At 41.6% G+C, this 21,227-nt stretch overlaps 1 protein-coding gene across 5 annotated transcripts in view; it reads right to left on the reverse strand.

Annotated features, from left to right (window-relative positions):
• ECT2L (epithelial cell transforming 2 like) overlaps window positions 1-21,227 on the reverse strand; it is a 124,173-nt gene that overhangs the window by 41,730 nt on the left and 61,216 nt on the right. For all 5 annotated transcript variants that reach the window (XR_001880846.1, XR_001880847.1, XM_017848982.1 and 2 more), the window contains exons 9-12: window positions 19,379-19,507; window positions 10,745-10,837; window positions 8,249-8,431; window positions 4,995-5,098 (exon numbers count right to left, since the gene is read on the reverse strand). Coding sequence is in view for 3 of the 5 variants with exons in the window: in XM_017848982.1 (XP_017704471.1) it covers window positions 4,995-5,098; window positions 8,249-8,431; window positions 10,745-10,837; window positions 19,379-19,507 (509 nt within the window). In the remaining 2 variants the exon portion in view is untranslated. The remainder of the gene's footprint in view (window positions 1-4,994; window positions 5,099-8,248; window positions 8,432-10,744; window positions 10,838-19,378; window positions 19,508-21,227) is intronic.

The following is a 21,227-nucleotide window of genomic DNA, read 5'->3' on the forward strand; positions in this document are numbered from 1 at the left end:
AAAAAAAAAAAAAAAAAAAAAAAAAAAAAAATCAAAGAAATTTCCAGGCATTAAGGAGTTTTGCATTTTTCCAGTTTTATTACAGGCAGACAATGTAGCAATAGAGGGCCTGATTTCCAGCAATAAGGAACTTTCAGCCCAAATTTCATGCATTATTTTATGAACATGATTAGCTGTTCGGGTCAACAGCCAGTTGAAAAGACGTCATTCAGTTTGAATTTTATTTGGCAGAGGAACTTGAGGAGAAAGAGCCTTAGAGGAACTGCTCCAAGTCATCGTTCCCTTAGGTGTCAATGATCCCAGAAATGCTTCTCACCAAGAGTTAGGTCTTTCAAACGTGAGAGTGGCACTTCAGAGGAGGAAGCACCTTAGTTTTGTCCTTATTCCTTTCTTGCTGCAAAGAGGGGCTTTTCTGGGATCTGTATGCCTGGGGTTTGAGGCAATAGCTTCACCCTTAGGAATAAAAGTGGGTGAAAGAATCCAATAAAGTTTCCAGGGAGTCAGGAATTAGCAGATGTTGAAAGGACTTCGGAAGAATTTGGAACCTGTGTAATGTGGTTATATGTGTTGATCTTTCCCTTTAGTGAACCAAGGGAAAATGAGTGGTATTAGAGGCCTGGCTGCTGTTTTTCAGGTTTTCATAGGCTAAAGGATGGATAGAGACTATGTCCACCCTTTTGGGAAGAATTATCTCCACAAATTTCAAAGAGATGGTGGCTGGCATAATGAGACAAAAGCGGCAGCCTCTGACAAGCAGAAAGGGGAGTCTGGACTAAATGCCCATCTGGTGTTCCCACCCCGGGATTCCCATCCCAGCCCGCGCGTCCTGTTAACAGGCGCTAATCATGCTGCACCACCTATTTATGTATTGGCCTCATCCTCCACAAAGGCAGGAACTGTCTTATTTTGCTGCCCAGTCCCAGGAGTTAGCAGAAGGTCTAGCATGTGGTTAGCGCCTGCAAATATTTAGAGAATGGAACTAAAAAGATGAGGAATTGCCCTCTGCTTGAGAAGTTTCCTGAAAAGGTCGATTTAGGGGCAAGGCAACCAGCAAGCACAGCTCCAGCCTGTAAAGGGCTTAGATATCCCAAGGCATTTAGACTCCTCTTGGGATGGCCAGGCGTGGTGGCTCAAGCCTGTAATCCCAGCACATTGGGAGGCTGAACCAGGAGGATGGCTTGAGCCCAGGAGTTCAAGGCTATGGTGAGCTATAATTGTGCCACTGTACCCCAGCATGGGTGACAGAACGAGGCCCCATCTCAAATAAATAAATAAATAAATAAATAAATAAATAAATAAATAAAATAAAAACTCCTTTCTCAGGGAGATGCTTGTGATTGGGAAGAATAAGCCACTTGGGCACTTTGTGGGGAAAAGGGAGGACTAAAGTAAGGGTTGTGCTATGGTAACAGCAGAAAGGTAGGTCTTTTTTTTTTTTTTTTTTTTGAGATAGAGTCTAGCCCTATTGCCCAGGCTGGAGTGCAATGGCGCAATCTTGGCTCACTGCAACCTCTACCTTCCTGTTTCAGCGATTCTCCTGCCTCAGCCTCCCAAGTAGCTGGAACCACAGGTGTGCCTCACCATGCCTGGCTAATTTTAGTATTTTTAGTAGAGACGGGGTCTCACCATGTTGGCCAGGCTGGTCTCAAACTCCTGGCCTCAAGTGATCCACTCACCTTGGCCTCCCAAAGGGCTGGGATTACAGGCGTGAGCCACTGCGCCCAGCCAAGCATGGGTCTTAATGACAGCAGGTCATGTGCTGCTGAGTTCATTTGGGGCAGCAGGCAGAGGGGATGCTGCCACCAGCAGTCCTCCGTGTGTGCTCCTGCCCGGCCCTGCACTGTCCTTTAAAGAAGCATTAACAAATACTTCCAGAATATCAGGCTAATAGGGCAACAAATCATTTGCCTGCTAGGGGTGCTCATAAGTCTCTTACTCCTAACAGCCCTCCATGATGAGTTTGTGTTAGGGACTGCCATCTCACGCCTTCAAACATCAAAGGTGACTTTTCTATGGGCATAAAATGGTTCTAAAACAGTATTTTCCCCTACATAGAAATCAGCTATGTGAATGACAACATAATTCTCAGCATTTCTTGAATCCTGGTTATTTCATGTAACCAAGAATGCTTGGATTCTGAATATAGTACTTGCAAAATTATTCTTTTTTGCCTGACGAACTACTTTATTAATTATTTATTTATGTATGACAGAGTGTCACTCTGTTGCCCAGGCTGGAGTGAAGTGGTGTGACCTCTGCTCACTGAACCTCCCCGGGTTCAAGTGATTCTTCTGCCTCAGTCTCCTGAGTAGCTAGGATTACAGGCGTGCCACCATGCCCAGCTAATTTTTGTATTTTTAGTAGAGATGCGGTTTCACCATGTTGGCCAGGCTGGTCTTGAACTCCTGACCTCAAATGATCTGCCCGCCCGGGCCTCCCAAAGTGCTGGCATTGCAAGCGTGAGCCACCGCGCCCAGTCAGAACTCACTTTAAACCCATTTTTTTTCTTCAATGAATTTGAATCTCAGCTAAGAAAAAAAAGAACTATTCTTAGTTTCAACCCCCTCAAAAAAAATTCCCCTGAAGTTCTCTCAGGGCTCAACTGTATAAATGGCAAAGCAAAATGCAAATTTCTAACTTTCCCCCACAACCAAATAGTGTTGCTCAAGTTAACATAGTGCAGTTCACGCTTTTAAGTGGCTTAAGTATTACTCATATTACGAAACTACAAAACACCCTTTTTAATAATACTTCATGAAAATAAAATTCTTTGGAGAAATGACAAGTTAAAGCTTCCCAATAGAGCTTATATAATGGTTTATGAATTTCTTTATCACGTGGGTCTAACTCTACAGAAAAGCAATGTCATAAAAATTCAGCAGCAACTTTACCTTCATGAATAAACTGAATGTTGTCTTTGGGTCACATTTTGTTGGAATAACATTTCCTTCAAAATCTTTGATCTTTTTACCACGTTTCTTCAGCAGAAAATATGACAAAATTCCAGAGGTTTGTCCTAAAGAATGCCCCCCACCCCGCCAAGAAAATTCTCATTTAAAACATTCATCTGAAATACAGGTGTCAACAGTGCAGCAGAAGAGAGAACACACTTTTTAGCAGGGATTTCAGGTTTCTACCTAATTAATTTACATGTCCAGAAAACAGAGTGACTAGTACTCAATTCGAGTCAGTACATGAGACTTCCTAGTTAATCTCATATTCCAGTTACCATACGTACCCTTGGTTCTCAACAATTTGTCACAATCCAGTTAAGACACCAAAGTTTTATGGGAGGGTCTCTCAAGATCTTTGGAACCAAAGTGGCCCACACCATCCCCTCGGCCAAACGAGGAAAGGGAACAGGAGGGATCTTGTTGTCTTTCACGGGGAAGAGGAAGGCCTGGGAAAGAGGCTGCAGTAGCAGAATTGCTAGGAAAAACATGCTGGGCCTCTCAAATTTGGTTCCCTCTCAGGCTATAGGTTTCAGCACCATCCAAATTATATCATACATGGTTATTTTTAAATAATTAGTTGGAAATAAGTACACTGAACTGACACCAAGCACGCTGAGTAATCCTTCGGTGTTTTGGGAGACAATGTGGGGGCATCTCTGTGAATATCCCTGCTCATTTTATCAGCAAGACTCGCCAAAGGCCTTTCGTCATTGGGCTTCTGAGACTTCACAGAAGACAAACTACAGCTAATGCAGCTTCGCAGCCCCCACCCAGTGCAGGACAGCTACGCCCAGAGATGCCTGGTGCAGACCCAGAAGCCACACTGAAACAGGAGCAGATACTCGATAATAAGGAGAGAGAGAACGTGTGCAGAGACAGTGTTAAACTCACCCACAAAGTAGAATTATGATGGTGGAAGAGAAAGATTTGAGACTCTCCTTGAGAATTCCTTGGAAACTGGAGAATTTAGGTTATTGAATATGTTAACATCAGCCCTATCTCCATCCTATTCGTATTCCTGACTCCCCTCAAATGGAGAACTGCACGTCGCATTTTCTTTCTTTCTTTCTTTTTTTTTTTTTTTTTTTTTGAGACAGAGTCTCTGTCACATAGGCTGGAGTGCAGTAGTGGCACGACCCCAGCTCACTGCAACCTCCACCTCCGGGTTCAAGCGATTCTCCTGCCTCAGCCCTCTGAGTAACTGGGATTACAGATGCCTACCACCATGCCCAGCTAATTTTTGTATTTTTAGTAGAGATGAGGTTTCACCATGTTGACCAGGGTGGTCTCCAACTCCTGAGCTCAAATGATCTGCCTGCCTCAGCCTCCCAAAGTGCTGGGATTAAAGGTGTGAGCCAGGCCACACTGCATTTTCCTATAGCCATGCTGTCCTCTTTGGGGCTGTGAGAGCTGTCTGGAGACTGACCTCTCACCATTTTCTGAAATGTGGACTGGCTTCTTCTCACTGTTTTCTGAAGTGTAGACTGACCTTAATGAGAGAGAATCTTGGATCCGTGTCTGATGAAATTGTTTCTTTGGGCTTCTCCTACACCCATCCCCAACCGAATTACTGATTTGCTTCTTTCTGTTCTGTTGTGTTCTCTTTCCCTTCCTCTCTCATCTAGCCTCCCTTCCCTTCATCTTTTCCCATCTGGGTCACACCTTCTCAGGTTTCTCCTCAAACTAGGAATTGGTTTCACTGTTGAGTAAAGTTTATGTGAAATATAAAGCCACTAGCATATTTTACACATATATAAAAAAAAAGTCACTTCTGACTGAAATTAAACACAAGACAGAAAACAGGGCACAATGTAATAAACTTTAAATAACCTAGAAGATTTTCCTACTTGTCTGTTTTGTGTACTTAACACATCTTGTGCCCAGAATCCCTTAGTGGCTGTTCTTATAAACTGATGTAATTTCTCTGAGGAACTGTGCGCTGAAAGGGATAAACTAGTCAAAAAAATTAATAGTAACTGCAAACAGAATTTATTTAAATATTGGTTTTCATAGTTTACTTTCTTCAGAGAAAACACTTACAGAATCGTCTTTTGACAACTCCATCAATCCATCTGCCAGAGCTTGTGCAGTCTCTTGGTTGCTCAGAATGTTGGTCATACCCATGGTGTCAAACATAAACTGCCCTGTAAATATAAGGCCACATGCCCTGTAATTGATTTATGCAAGAAATGTGATTTAAAAACAACAACTCAGTCCTCACAGTTGCTTTTTTTTTTTTTTTTTTTTTTTTTGAGGACAGGATCTTACACTGTTGCCCAGGACTGGGTGCTGTGCCAAAATCAGTAACTCCAGCCTGTGATTCCCTGAGCTCAGGTGATCCTTCCACCTCAGCGCTCTAAGTAGATGGGACTATTAGGCATGCACTTACCATGCCTGCTTACCTTTTTTAAACTATTATTTATTTATTTATTTTGAGATGGGAATCTCGCTCTTGTCACCTAGGCTGGAGTGGCAGTGGCGCAATCTGGGCTACTGCAAGCCTCCGACCTCCTGGGTTCAAGCAATCTAACCCTTTCTCCAGTCTCGCTGAGAAAACTGGGATTACGGCCGCCTGCCAACCACGCCCATCTTTTTTTTTTTTTTTTTTTTTGTAGTTTTAGTAGAAACCAGGTTTCACCATTTTGGCCAGGCTAGTCTCGAACTCCTGACCTCAATGATCCTCTGCCTCGGCCTCCCAAAGTTGTGGGATGCAGCGTTGAGCCTGTGCGGCCAGCCAATTTTTTAACTTATTGTAGAGATTGGATCTTGCTATGTTTCCCAGGCTGGTCTCAAACTCCTAGCCTCAAGCAATCTGCCCACCTCAGCCTCCCAAAGCATTGGGACTACAGACATGAGCCATCGTACTGGACCCACAGTTGTTTTTTAGTGGATAAAAATGCAAAGAATAGCAGTAAAACTTCTATTACCCAATGAGGATTTCTACTATGATAAAATATAAAATGAACCAAAGTAATCTAAATGTCTAGCATATAAAAAGTGCCCACTCTGGCAAAGCTGATATTGAATGAAATGTATAAATTGGACAATAAGGAGAGAGCATGTGAAAAGGAGCTCAATAAGTTTAAATGTTAGACTTTCGATCCTAACAGAAGTTCCTCTATCTTCTTACCTTTGTGCTCAGACATTTTCTTTTTTCTTTTTTTTTTTTTTTGAGAGAGGGTCTCACTCTGTTGCCCAGGCTGGAGTGCAGTGACGCGATCTCAGCTCACTGCAACCTCTGCCTCCTCGGCTCAAGCAATTCTCGTGCTTCAACCTCCTGAGTAGCTGGGATTACAGGCACACATCACCACACCCAGCTAATTTTTCTATTTTCCTGTGGAGACAGTGTTTTGCCATGTTGCCCAGGCTGGTCTCAAATTCCTGAGCTCGAGCAATCCACCTGCCTCAGCTTCCCAAACTGTTGGGATTACAGGCATGAGCCACTGCACCAGGCTTCAAACATATGAATATTTTAAAGTCCAAAGTAAATAACATGCAAACATACATACACAGACATCTTTTAATTTTTAAAATATTTTTAACACGATGCAGTTATTTAAAAAATTGTTGGGCTGGGCGCAGTGGCTCAAGCCTGTAATCCCAGCACTTTGGGAGGCCGAGGCGGGCGGATCACAAGGTCAGGACATCAAGACCATCCTGGCTAACAGAGTGAAACCCCGTCTGTACTAAAAAACTACAAAGAGAAATTAGCTGGGCGTGGTGGCAGGCGCCTGTAGTCCCAGCTACTCGGGAGGCTAAGGCAGGAAAATGGCATGAACCCAGGAGGTGGAGCTTGCAGTGAGCCGAGATCGCGACACCGCACTCAAGCCTGGGTGACCGAGTGAGACTCCGTCTCAAAAAAAAAAAAATTATTTTTCCATTTTCTTCTCATTGCCTACATATATTATTTCATAAATACTCTTATCTTTAGCCAGGTGTGGCAGCTACTGGGGAGGCTGAGGTGGGCAGATCACTTGAGGTCAGGAGTTTGAGACCAACCTGGCCAACAAGGCGAGACCCCGTCTCTACTAAAAATACAAAAAATAGGCTGGGTACAGTGGCTCACGCCTGTAATCCCAGCACTTTGGGAGGCCAAGATGGGCGGATCACTTGCGGTCGGGAGTTTGAGACCAGCCTGGCCAACATGGTGAAACCCTGTCTCTACTAAAAATACAAAAATTAGCTGGGCGTGGTGGTGCATGCCTGTAATCCCAGTTACTCAGGAGAATCCCTTGAACCCAGGAGGCGGAGGTTGCAACGAGCCAAGATCACACCATTGCACTGTAGCATGGGGAACAAAAGTGAAACTCTGTCTAAAAAAAAGAAAGAAAGAACTAGGAGAAATACTTTCTCCGTGTTTACAACTTCATAACCATTTTTAAATAATGGTTGAACACCTCCTAAATGTGATAGAGTAGGTAGTACAAATAAGCAGGAAGGCAAATCCCTGTTTTGGAGGCATTTATGTAAAGAGACATAGGACACATATTGACAGATATCTGCATGCACACTTGTGTGTTACAGCTCTTGTGTAGATGGTAACTATGTAAACAGACCTTAAATATGGAGCTGGGCAGAGGAAAAGAAGAAAGGCATAGGTAGAGGGTGATTTGATTCATACGGTGTTTTAGTCAGGCGGAAAGTAGTAGGGGAAAAATTGAATAGATAAGAATAGTTGCAGATGAGAAAAAGAAAAACTCTTTACCTAGATGGTGAAATATACTTAATTTTACAGAATGGACTAATTTAGGAAAAGATGCAAAGTGGAGGAAGTAAATTGATTTCAAAGGGCTCTGCTGTGATCATTCATTCCATCATGGGGCTGGGATGTGAATGGAAAAATTCATTCAACCATGTCCAATAGACTCAGCAAAGGCCCATGGAGCCCATCACTAAATTATATATTTTAGATAGAAAATAAATAGAACTTACATTGTAGAACAATTTATGTAATAGTTGCTGGGGTATAAGAGGTGCTTAACTTTCAGAGCAAACTCTAGTGGGAAAAGTGCACAGCTCTCTGGCTTAGCAAACAGCAAATTGTGTCTAGGTAAATAAGTGACAAAGAATTAATAAGGTGGTAAAATGTTAAAATAAGAATCAGCTTCAACATTTTTGAACCTGAATATATTTGTTCTTAGCGGGTATTCATTATATTTGAAAGGAAGTGTGAGCAACCTAGGAGATAAAGTTTTACTGGAGTTAAGATCTTACTTGCGCCACAACTAGTATTCACTCGGGATATGAAAGCAACTTCATAATTAACCTGCAACAGAAGTAGCAAGACTGCTTACCTATCATCCTGCCGCTGATGCTCTTCTGCAGTTCCTTGAAGAGAGGATACAGCTGCTTCCTTACTGTTTTCAAGGTTTCTTCTAGGAAGTCTGTGAAGCTGGACCATGTCTGTAGCTTTGCTTCGCAGAAGTAGATGGAAGAGGGGGCCTTTCCCCATTGGGATCCCAGCCAATCACTAAGAACTGACAAGATTTTCTTCTGTTATTATTGCAGGCTTGAGCTCAGATGAAAGAATTCTACGTCTTGTTTAAAGTACAACAAAAACTTAGTTGCATTTGTATTGAGTTTATTATCGTTTCTCATTAGGAGACTAAGACAAACACCCATCCTCTGTTTTCAAAGGTAAAATTAGAAACTCAAAAAGGATTCAATGAATCATTTCAAATGCATCTCTACTCTTTGATAGCTTAGGCTGACGTATTCCATTCAAAGTTAAAAAAAAAAAAAAACAGCTGCTGGATTGTGCATTGGGAAGCTGAGAAGTCATCTAAGGAAGAATGCATTGCTTTATCTTTCCAGTCTACAAGTGAAAACACAAGAAATCCCACACTACACGGCTTCCCCATCAGGCCACTGAAAGTCAACCCTGTCATAGCCAAATCCCTATCTTTCTTAAATTATGTCAAACTGCTACCTCGCTCTACAAATCCGTCTATAGGACTATAGCAGATGCTTAAAGAAAGTTTCTCTTCTTAAAAAACAATGACTGGATGATGCACTGGTATGTTACATTTGATTTTCTGTCCTGAGTGGATACATAGCCTTACTTGCTTTGTTTCCTCTGCTGTTACTGATAGACATGTAGAAAGCTTCACAACGTGTTTTGTTTTGTTTTGTTTGAGACAGAGTCTTGCTTTGTTACCCAGGCTGGAGTATAGTGGCGCGACCTCGGCTCACTGCAACCTCCGCCTCCCAGGTTCAAGCAATTCTTGTGCCTCAGTCTCCCAAGTAGCTGTGATTATAGATGCATGCCACTACTGCCTGCCTAATTTTTGTATTTTTAGTAGAGACGAGGTTTCACCATGTTGGCCAGGCTGGTCTCTAACTCCTGAGCTCGTGATGCTCCTGCCTGGGCCTCCCAAAGTGCTCGGATTACAGGTGTGAGCCACCGCACCCAGCCACAACATACTTTTTTTTTTTTTTAAATAAGGAGAATGAGAACAAAAGAGGGAAAAGGAGGATGAATAGGAGGAAGGAAAGGCAGAGGAGGAGAAAAAGAAGAAAACCTGTTCCCAGCCAGATGTGGTGGGTCATGTCTGTAATCCCAGCACTTTGGGAGGCCGAGGTGGGTCGATCACAAGGTCAAGAGATCGAGACCATCCAGGCCAACATGGTGAAACTCCATCTTCACTAAAAATACAAAAATTAGCCGGGCATGGTGGCAGGCGCCTGTAGTCCCAGCTACTCAGGAGGCTGAGGCAGGAGAACCGCCTGAACCCAGGAGGCAGAGGTTGCAGTGAGCCAAGATCGAGACCATGCCATTGCACTCCAGCCTGGCGACACAGCAAGACTCTGTCTCAAAAAAAAAAGAAGAAGAAGAAGAAGAAAAGAAAGAAAGAAGAAAGGAAGGAAGGAAGGAAGGAAAAAGAAAGAAAAAAAGAAAGAAAGAAAACCTGTTCCCTATTACCAGCAACAGTGTTCATAGCCTGCTGCACTCTGCTAGGCCAGTTCCTCTCTCCACAGAGCCAAATATGCTATCATTTGGTGACGTTGCTATATTAACTAAAATTAGCAAGTGACCTCTGCTTCAAAACTATATTAGGTCAATGCACTTTTGTTTTATCTATAAAGAATCTTTTCCCTTACCAGTTTCACAATTGTGCCAGTTTTCCCAAGTTCTAAAAGGCCCTTGGCATTTAGGAGTAGAGAAGCAATGCTTTATATAGTTTGCATCACTCTCAGCCCTACTTGATAGGAATCAAGGGTGTTTTAAAGCAGAAAATGACTGGCGTCAGTGTAACAAAGCAATTTGACTCTCTTGTTGGTCAGCCCATGTTACATTTTAATCTAAATTTGCAGCTTTAGTACCTAAATGAAAGTTTGCTTTCAGGTGTATTTTCTCTGATTGTTTTTCCTCTCAGATAATGCTACTGTAATGGAAACTAAGCCAGCCTCTTTGCCATCTCTTCGTAGCTACAATTTATTTTTCCAAATAAAATCATATTGACTATATTTTACCAAGAAAAGTTACTCTTTGTACTTATTATTTTTCTAGATCAGCAACTTTGCTTAATTGTTAAAGATTATGTTTTCAACAGAGTTTTTGTAAATGATGGTTTGGGGCAAATATGTACAATAAATAATTCTCTTCTAAGCAAATGACTGAATGATGTGAGATTACCCAGTTTGGGAAGTGATAGCGTTCCTTCAGGGGAGGAATGAAAGAGAGTAATGGATATCAGCCATACCAGTACTATTAACTGGATTTTGTCTTTTGATGATCCTGGAGTTGGCTTGTGTTATTGGACATGGCACTCAGTTCCCATAACACTTACTGTGCTGGTAAGAGCCAGTTGCAATCCCAGTGGGGGCCGTAAAGAACGTGCCAGTTAGTTGAGACAGCTGGGAAAGAACTTCAGTTCCTGCCTCTGTGTAGTCAAAAATACTTTTGTTAGTTTACTCATATGTTTTGCCATGGAAGATGATATAACTTGGCTATTTGTTCCCTCCAAATCTCATGTTGAAATCTAATCCCCAGCATTGGAGGTGGGGCCTGGCAGGAGGTATCTGGATCATGGGGGCAGATCCCTCATGAATGGCTAGTGCCCTCCCCTTAGTGATGAGTGAGCTCTCACTCTGAGTTCACACAAGATCTGGTTGTTTAAAAGTGTGTGGCACCTCCTCCCTCTGTCTTGTTCCCGCTCTTGCCATGTGACACACCAGCTGCCCCTTCACCTTCTGCCGTGATTATAAGCTCCCCGAGGCCCTCAGAAGACGCCAAGCAGATGCCAGTGGCATGCTTCCTATACAGCTTGGAGAACCACGAAGTAATTAAACCTCTTTTCTTTATAAATTACCCACCCTCAGGTATTTCTTTATAGCAATGCAAGAACAGACTAATCCAGAGCAGTTAAATATTACATACGGGCACTAAAGAGATGGCCAAGAAAGGCCACTAGCAGTTCTCGTCTTCCATTCAAACCACTCCATTGAACAGTCCATGAACACTTTATAGTTCACCCCTAAATACTGAAGCCGAAACAATCTGAGGACTAAGCTACAGGATGGGGAAAGAGGGCATGGAGTTTGATCTGGGGCTTATTTTCAGATTTGGAATACCCAGCCCAAAGAAAGAGAAAAATCTATATATTTTTTCTAAAATAGTCTGACTCAAAGGATAAGTCTCATTGTAAGAGGACAGATTTTAAAAAGTTAAACACAGGATGGAATATGATGGCTAAAATTTAGCGCCTTCCCTGAGCAAAGACTTCATGACTTCACCATGACTTCACCAAAAGCAATTGCAACAAAAGCCAGAATTAACAAATGGGATCTAATTAAACTAAAGAGCCTCTGCAGAGCAAAAGAAACTACCATCAGGGTGAACAGGCAACCTACAGAATGGGAGAAAATTTTTGCAATCTATCCATCTGACAAAGGGCTAATATCCAGAATCTAAAAGGAACTTAAACAAATTTACAAGAAAAAACAAAAACAAAAACAAAACAACCCCATCAAAAAGTGGCCGAAGGACGTGAACAGACACTTCTCAAAAGAAGACATTTATGAGGCCATCAAACACATGAAAAAAAGCTCATCATCACTGGTCATTAGAGAAATGCAAATCAAAACCACAATGAGGTACCATCTCATGCCAGTTAGAATGGTGATTATTAGAAAGTCAGGAAACAACAGGTGCTGGTAAGGCTGTGGAGAAATAGGAATGCTTTTACACTGTTGGTGGGAGTGTAAATTAGTTCAACCACTGTGGAAGACAGTGTGGTGATTGCTCAAGGATCTAGAACCAGAAATACCATTTGACCCAGCAATCCCATAACTGGGTATATACCCAAAGGATTATAAATCATTCTACTATAAGGACACATGCACACGTATGTTTATTGCAGCACTGTTCACAATAGCAAAGACTTGGAACCAACCCAAATGTCCCTCAGTGGTAGACTGGATAAAGAAAATGTGGCACATATACACCATGGAATACTAGGCAGCCATAAAAAGGAATGAGTTCATGTCCTCTGCAGGGACATGGACGAAACTGGAAGCCATCATCCTCAGCAAACTAACACAGGAACGGAAAACCAAACACCGCATGTTCTCACTCATAAGTGGGAGTTGAACAATGAGAACAGATGGACACAGGGAGGGGAACATCATACACCGGGGCCTAGGAGGGTTGGGGGGAAAGGGGAGGGAGAGCATTAGGACAAACAGATAATGCAGGCAGGGCTTAAAACCTAGATGATGGGTTGACAGGTGCAGCAAATCACCATGGCACATGTATACCCATGTAACAAAGCTACACACACTGTACTTGTATCCCAGAACTTAAAGTAAAAAATAAATAAATAAATAAATAAATAATAAAAAATAGCCCCTTCAGTGGCACAACATATACATTGAATTATTTAATTCAGCATACAGGTTGAATTACTTGGAATGAAATGGGTAATTTATTTTAACTATTTGTGGTCCAAGAATAAATACTCCAAAATGCTTCAATTGCTTCATGAAACAAGATGACAGCAGCTGAAAGTTTGGGATGTCTCTCACTTACTGATGTCTATAGCACTTTCATTGACAAATTCATCAATGAAATCAAATAGAGAGTCCAATGTACATACATAGTCAATAGATTTCAACAAAGGTGCAAATTAAATTCATTGGAAAAAGGATAGTAGTTATAAAGAATGGTGATGAAACAACTAGCCATGTGTAAAAAAAAATTAACTTCTATCCATATCTCATATATTACATTAAAAAAATAGTCAAGTGGATCACAGACCTAAAAGTCAAACTTAAAACTATAAATCATTTAGAAAAAACATAGGAGAAAATCTTAGTGGCCTTTGGTTAGGTAAATCGTGTTTAGATATGATGCCAAAGCATGATCTATACAAGAACATTTGGTATATTTGATTTCATCGAAATTAAGAACTGTACTTCAGGCTGGGCGCAGTGGCTCATGCCTGTTAATCCCAGCACTTTGGGAGGCCGAGGTGGGTGGATCACCTGAGGTCAGGAGTTCAAGACTAGCCTGGCCAACATGGTGAAACCCTGTCTCTACTAAAAATATAAAAAAAGTAGCTGGGCATGGTGGCAGGCATCTGTAATCTTGTAATCCCAGCTACTCAGGAGGCTGAGGCAGGAGAATCGCTTGAACCTGGGAGGCGGAGGTTGCAGTGAGTCGAGATTGTGCCATTGCACTCCATCCTGGGTAACAAGAGTGAAACTCTGTCTCAAAAAAAAAAAAAAAAAAAAAAAAAAAAAAAAAGAAGAAGAAGAAGAACTCTGCTTGAAAAGAAACTGTTGAAAGAAGGAAAATATGTCACAGACTGGAGAAAATATTTGCAAGTTACTTATCCAGTATGTGCAAAGGGTTCTTAAAACTGAGTAAGAAACAAACAACCTAGTCTTTAAGATGGTCAAAAGAATGGCAAATAAGCATATGAAAAGATCTTGAGCATCATTAGTCATTAGGAAAATGCAAATTAAAACCACAATGAGATAACCACCACATACCCACCTGAATGGCTAAAATTAAAAAGACTGACCATACCAAGTGTTAGAATGATGGGCAGCTAGAGTTCTCAGATACTGCTTGTGGAAATGTAAAATGCTGAAGTCACTTTGGAAATCAGTTTAGCTGGTGTTTTTATAAAGTTAAACATACACCTACATATAACCTTGCTACTCTACTCCCAGGTATTCATCCAAGAGAAATGAAAGCATATGTTCATAGAAGCTTTATTTGTAAAAGCAGAAACCAGGAAGAACTCAAATTTATCTATCAACAAATTAATGGATAAACAAATTGTAGTATACATGTACAATGTAATAATTCCCAGTAGTAAAAAGGAGACATTGATACATGCATCGGATGGATAAATCTAAAATAATGATTGAGTGAAGAAAGTCAGACAGATAATACATACTGTATGATGCCATTTATAGAAGATTCTAGGTCAGTGCTCACTTTGGCAGCACATATACTAAAATTGGAACAATACGGAGAAGATTAGTATGGCCTCTGCACATGGATGACCTGCAAATTTTTGAAATGTTCCATATTAAAAAAGAAAAAAGGAAAAGGAAAATTCTAGGCCAGGTGGGATGGCGCATGTCTGTGATCCCAGCAGGCTGAGGAAGGAGAATTGCTTGAGCCTAGGAGCTCAAGACCAGCCTGGGAAGCATAGGGAGACCCTGTCTCTACTAAAAATAAAAAAATTAGCCAAGTGTAGTGTTGTGTGCCTGTAGTCCCAGCTACTCAGGAGGCTGAGGTGGGAGGATCACTTGACCCCAGGAAGTCGAGGCTGCACTGAGCCTTGATTTCACCAGTGCACTCCAGCCTGGGCAACAAAGCAGACCCTGTCTCAAAAAAAAAAAAAAAAGGAAAATTCCAGAAGATGAAAACTAATATACGTGAAAGCAAGACCAGTGGTTGCCTCAGGTTGGGGGTGGGGAGAAGCAGGAGAGAGAAATTATGGAATGGCACGAGGAAATTTTTGGGGGCAATGAATATGTTCATTTTCTTGATTTTTCTTATGGTTTCATGGGATAAGCATACATATGTCAAAATTTAGTCAATTGCACACTTTAGTTATGTACAGTTTATTGTATATTAATTATATTTAAAATGTTTTAATGCCAAAAGAATGAGTCTCAGATTCTCAGATTTTTGGCTTATGCAGTAACTGTTGAATGATATTTTTACTGAGGAATCTGGGGAAGGGGTAGGTTTGGTGCTGGGAAGGCAATCAAGGGTCTGATTTAACTTTGAGGTGTCTATTAAATGTGAAAATTAAACATCCAGTATGAAGATTCCAAGTGGGAATTAGATATGAGTCTGCAGCTCAGAGATTTCAGAGCTGGAGACATAAATTTCGGGGTTCTCAGCATACAAATTACATTTAGAGTCATAGTGATATGGTTTGGCTGTGTCCCCACCCAAAATCTCATCTTGAATTGTAATAATCCTCATGTGTCAAGGGTGGGACCAGGTGGAGATAATTGAATTAAGGGGGCAATCTCCCCATCCTCTTCTCGTAAGAGCGAGTGAGTTCTCATGAGATCTGATGGTTTTATAAGGGGCTTCCTCCTTTGCTCAGCTCTTATTTTTCTCCCTCCTGCCGCCATGTGAAGAAGGATGTGTTTGCTTCCCCAGTCATGCAGAACTGTGAGTCAATTAAACCTCTTTCCTTTATAAATTACCCAGTCTCCGGCAGTTATTCATAGCAGCGTGAGAACGGACCAAGCGTGAGAATAGACTAATACACATAGGAATAGTGAGACTGCCTAGGGAGGACAGTGCGTATGTGGGAAAGGAGAGAGGCTAGGATCAAGCCATAGGGAATATTTAAGGATCTTGCAGAGAAAGAAGAACCTGCAAAGGAGACAAGAGGGCACTGAGGTAGGAGGAAACGGGGAGTGGGTGGTATTAGGGACACCAAGAGAAGGAGTATTTCAAGAAGGGGCGTTCCTCTGCATCAGATGCTTCCAAGAAGTCAAAGTGAGATGGGAATGGAGCAGGGACCACTGGATTTGAGCACATGGAAGTCACTTACAGTCCTCCAAAAGCGGTGCCAGTAGAGACAGAGACCCATTGGAGGAGCTTGAGGAGAGTGTGGGAGGTGAGGAAGGAAGGCCTTGAAGCAGCAGCGTCAACATAACCTGGAAACTTGATAGAAAGGAAAATTCTCCAGCCCCACCCCAGACTTAACTGAGTCTGAAACTCTGCGTGGGACCCAGCAATGTGTAGTTTAACCAGCCCTCTAGGTGATATGGATGCACGCTCAAGTCTGAGAACCTCTGGTCTTGTCAATTTAAAAAGTGGCGAGGGAAAGCTTGTTGTCCTTTTATTTTTTTAAAAGACAGGAGATACTACAGGTGTTTCTGTTTGATAGAAACAATCCAATAAAGAGAGACATGAGGGTATAGGAGAGGATTGGATGTAGGAAGTCTAGAGAAGATGAAAGGCAATGGGCTAGATTCCAAGTGCAGTATCTGATCTTGTTTGAGACGGGTGCTGCTTCCATCAAGGCAGAAAGGGAGACAGAATACAAAGTAAGAGGTAGAGCTAGTGATGGATTCGATGGTGAGGGGAAAATTAGGGAGTTCCCATATGATTCTGTTTTCTCAGGGCAGTAAAAGGTGAGGTCAAAGCTGAGAGACAGGGTTATTGAAAGATTGTCTAAAGAGAAGAGATAAAATTGTCATCTCAAAGAGTGTGAAAATGAATTTACCAAGGAAATTGCTCATCAGTGTTGCAATCCCATTTGACAGTTATGTCACCAAAGTGAAGTTAGACCAATCAGAACAGTTGTATCACTTACTCCAACAGTCTTTAAAGCTGCTTTAGTACCCACAGGTATAGCGTGTGCAGAGAGTTGTGTTTTAACTAACATTGGGATTTAGCCAAATGAATTGGGATTTACCCAAAAAAGGCAAGGAAGTTCAGATTCTTAGCAAGGGAGTGATGATAAAGTTGGGCCATTAAATCCAAGTTTAACAAGGAAGGAAGCAAAAATGAAGACGTGCTGATAGTGAAAAAGTTGGAGCGTGTAGGCTGGAGGTCTTAGATAAAGAATTGCTGGGCCAGGTGTGGTGGCTTATGCCTGTAATCCCAGCACTTTGGGAGGCTGAGGTGGGCGGATCATGAGGTTAGAAGTTCTAGACCAGCCTGGCCAATATGGTGAAACCCTGTCTCTACTAAAATTACAAAAATTAGCTGGGTGTGGTGGCGCATGCCTGTAGTCCCAGCTACTTGGGAGGCTGAGAAGAATCGCTTGAGCCCAGGAGGTGGAGGTTGCAGTGAGCCGAGATCACGCCACTGCACTCCAGCCTGGGCGACAGAGTGATACTCCATCTGGGGGAAAAAAAAAAAGACGAAAAGAATTGCTGTGGTGGGGGTATTTGAGTACATGATTTGAAAATGGTTCTCAAAGATAAATACTTGAAATCAAGATTTTAGGGGTGATACAGCTACTGGGCTAACAAGCCTAAAAGGGATGCCTGAAGTGGTGGAAAAGAGATATTTGGACTGAGAAGTCAATGATCTTTGATGCATCCAGGTGAATATTACATTTGATGAGAATTTTGGGGCCCAGAATGGTGATGGGAAGCCTATTTTTTGAGTGTCATTAAGTTTCACTTGAGATAATTTTTACGTCACTGAATCTACTTTCCCCCCTTTATTCTTATTCTGCCTTTCAATACTTTCCCAAGTCCTTTCTTCTTCACTTAAAATATTTGTTTTGTTCTTATTATAAAAGTAATATTAGTTCATTACAGGAAATTGAGACAAAATAAGTTAAAGGGAGAAAAAAAGAAAGGAAAACTCACTTATATCCAACTAGTGTCAACACTTTGGTATACATCCTTCCAAATCTTTTTCTATAAATACATACACCAACTCACGCATGTTGTAAACAATGAGATCACACCATCCAATTCTTTGTAACCTAGTCTTTTAAAACTAAGTTCAAAAGTAGAAAAGTAGAAAAATTATAAAACACATCTAGAAATAGGTGCTGTTAATATTTTGGTATATTTCCTTTTAGATCTTTCTATGCGTATTTTCTTTTTTTTTTTTTTTTTTCCTGAGGCAGAGTCTCACTCTGTCGCCCAGGTTGGAGTGTAGTGGTGTCATCTTGGCTCACAGCAACCTCTGCCTCCCAGCAGATTCTCCTGCCTCAGCCTCCTGAGTAGCTGGGATTACAGGTACCCGCCACCACACCCAGCTAATTTTTTCTATTTTTAGTAGAGATGGGGTTTCGCCATGTTGGCCAGGCTAGTCCCGAACCCTGACCTCAGTTGACCTGCCCACCTTGGCCTCCCAAAGTACTGGGATTACAGGCGTGAGCCACCATACCTGACCGGCGTATTTTCTACATAATTGAGATTAAATATATATATATATATGTATGTATGTATATAAATATAACTGGAATAACTTTGTAAAATTATTTGCACGTTTTAAAAAATTCTTTCCCATTCTTTTTTTTCCTGTCCCCTGCTTGAAGCCTGCCAGGGGCTTGCTTTGCATGTGTCCAACAGTCCTGTGAAATTTGAGGAGTAGAAAGAATTTTAAAACTCACAGTTCCCCAAGGAATGGCTAACAACAACGACACAGCACGAGGTAATTTAATCTCACACTCCCTCTCCCCCGCTCTGCTCGGTAAAACAGTGTCCGTGAGTACAGAGCTTTTACTGAACAGATCTCCAGAGAGTGAATTTGACTTAATGCTTCTGAAGTTTCTCTTCAAGCATAGAAATCAACTTTGAATCACAGTTGCTGATTCTAGACAGGCAGCCACTTAAAATGATATCAGCAACCTTAGTCATTAGCCATACTTATCTTTATAAAGCACTTCGCTGTTTTTAATATTATCTAAGAATATATACTATATTTATTATTTAAATATTTATGTCATCTTGATATTCACAAGTCCTTAAGACACACTAAGATACTAATGTTCTAAATTTCATATGAGGAAATGGAGGTCCACAAGTTTGCCTAATGCCACAAAGCTAAATGATGATATGGATGGAACTCAAGTTCAGGTTCTTGGTCACCAAAGGTCATGCCTACTCCAGGTTCAGAAGGCGGCAGGGGGTGTTTTCTCGGATTGAATGATTATGGCTCCTATGATGGTCAGGCACCTTCCCTTATATCCTGGATGCTGGTTGTATTGTGTTTTCCAGAATAAATATAAATAATGCTGCTGGGTCTTGCCATTTAGGGACTGTATTTCTGCAGAGACAGGTTACTCTCATCACTATCCCTCACTGCTACTTTCCTGAAATACCTGGATATGTGAAGTATAAAGAAAAAAGAAATTGAAGCATGAAATGTGACTGAATCATTTGACCCAGGGGCATTTCAATAATTCACAACATATCCCCATGAAGTGGCAAGGCCACTGTCTCTCTATGAGGTGTTCCGAGCTAACCTGATGCTCCAAGGGGCATGAAGAAGTCCACGTGACCCCCTTCTTCTTCAGTGGCTACATAGCTTCCTAATTTCTCCCAGAAATCTCTCACTTCAGGCCTCAGTAAATTTTTAACACCAATTTTATAGCCTGAGGAAAAAAAATCAAAATGTCATATTAGTTTGTAACATAATCCTGAACAGAAATTATTAGCAGTTTGTGAAAATGTAAGCACAAAATCAAAATGCCATCTGCCTATAAGACCAGGATACCTGAGGCATCTCTGCTTCCTCCTGCACCATGTCGGGGCCATCACCATGGCCCTGTTCTCCTTCACATCCTGGAATTGGACAGTAGGCACTCAGGTTTACGACATTGCATTTCTGCCTCCACTGTGCAGCAGGGTAAGATATCAGGCGCATGCAGGGTTTAGGGTGGATGGCCAGCAAGTCATGGGACTTTGCAACCAAGTTCCAAAGTAGAACTGTTTCCCAGGATTGTCAATCAAAAAATAAATAATGCAGAGCAGAAGTAAGGCTCCCAGAGATGGTAACCATCAACTGAAACTCTCCTTTTCTCTCATTCCCGACAATTCTGTGTGATGATTCCGCTAAGCTACATGGGTCTGGACCCATTTCTAAAGGAGTCCTGGAAACTCCACATTCCCAGGCTCTGGTGATGAAATGAAAACAGGCAAAGAATTCTGGTGTTTCACTCCCTCCCACTGGGAGGGAGAAAGGACTTCTTCATGTGACAGGGTAGCCGACTTTGTTTTGATGTTGTTTTGAAAGCAAAAGCTTTTGGGAAAACACCACAATTATATAGAAGGAAACTAGTTGTTTGAGGCATTTTGTCACTGTTACTGTTGCTTAAAAAACAAACAAAATAAGGGCCAGGAGCGGTGGCTCATGCCTGTAATCCCAACACTTTGGGAGGCCGAGGCAGGCGGATCACAAGGTCGGGAGTTCGAGATCAGCCTGGCCAATATGGTGAAACCCCATCTCTACTAAAAATACAAAAATTAGCTGGGCATGGTGACGCATGCCTGCAGTCCCAGCTACTCAGGAGGCTGAGGCAGAAGAATCGCTTGAACCCTGGAGGCGGAGGTTGCAGTGAGCCGAGATTGCGACACTGTACTCCAGCCTGGGCGACAGAGTGAGTCTCCATCTCAAAACAAAACAAAAAAGCAGAAAAACACCCAGAATAAGGAAAAGGCAGAGTTTGAAAACTTTTCTTACCTGGAGAACAAAAAGGCTGAGATCAAGAAACTCTAATAGGACATTCTACACGAGATAAACTTACTCCCATCATATAAACTTGCCAATATCTCTGCACCATTTAGAGAAGAGTTACTATGTCATTATACATTTAAACCCCAAACAAATAGTATCTGTGCTTTACTTTGGGAGGACATAGAAAAACGACGTCAAACACAACTTGCCCTAGGCACAGGTAAGCTAAACAGGGAAAACCAGAAGTAAGGTAAAGTGAAACAAAAGACAATTCATTTCTGCCAATGATAAATTTCACTGAAACTTTCCAAGTACATGAAGTCCCAACCACAGAGATGGCAATTTGACAGGTGACTCAGGGACTCACTTTGCCATTTTGCTGGTTTACTCCAGCCATATCTGGGACCATCTTATTCCTTCTTTCCCTTCATCCCACAATGATGGAAGATTTCATTTGAGTAAGTTTTAAAACAATTTTATTTTAAGTGTAAGCAAGGAATAATGTAAGTTATAAGAATAGAAACTAGATATTTACTTCTAAAACATTCATCATCTCTTTCTCCTGAAAAAAAGTAACCATTGAGGTTTGTTTTGAGGGGCAGGGGTTGGGGTTTTGGTTTGTTTTGTTTTGTTTTGTT

The sequence above is a fragment of the Rhinopithecus bieti genome, unplaced genomic scaffold (genome assembly GCF_001698545.2).
Source record: "Rhinopithecus bieti isolate Rb0 unplaced genomic scaffold, ASM169854v2 scaffold_31173, whole genome shotgun sequence".
Taxonomy (NCBI): domain Eukaryota; kingdom Metazoa; phylum Chordata; class Mammalia; order Primates; family Cercopithecidae; genus Rhinopithecus; species Rhinopithecus bieti.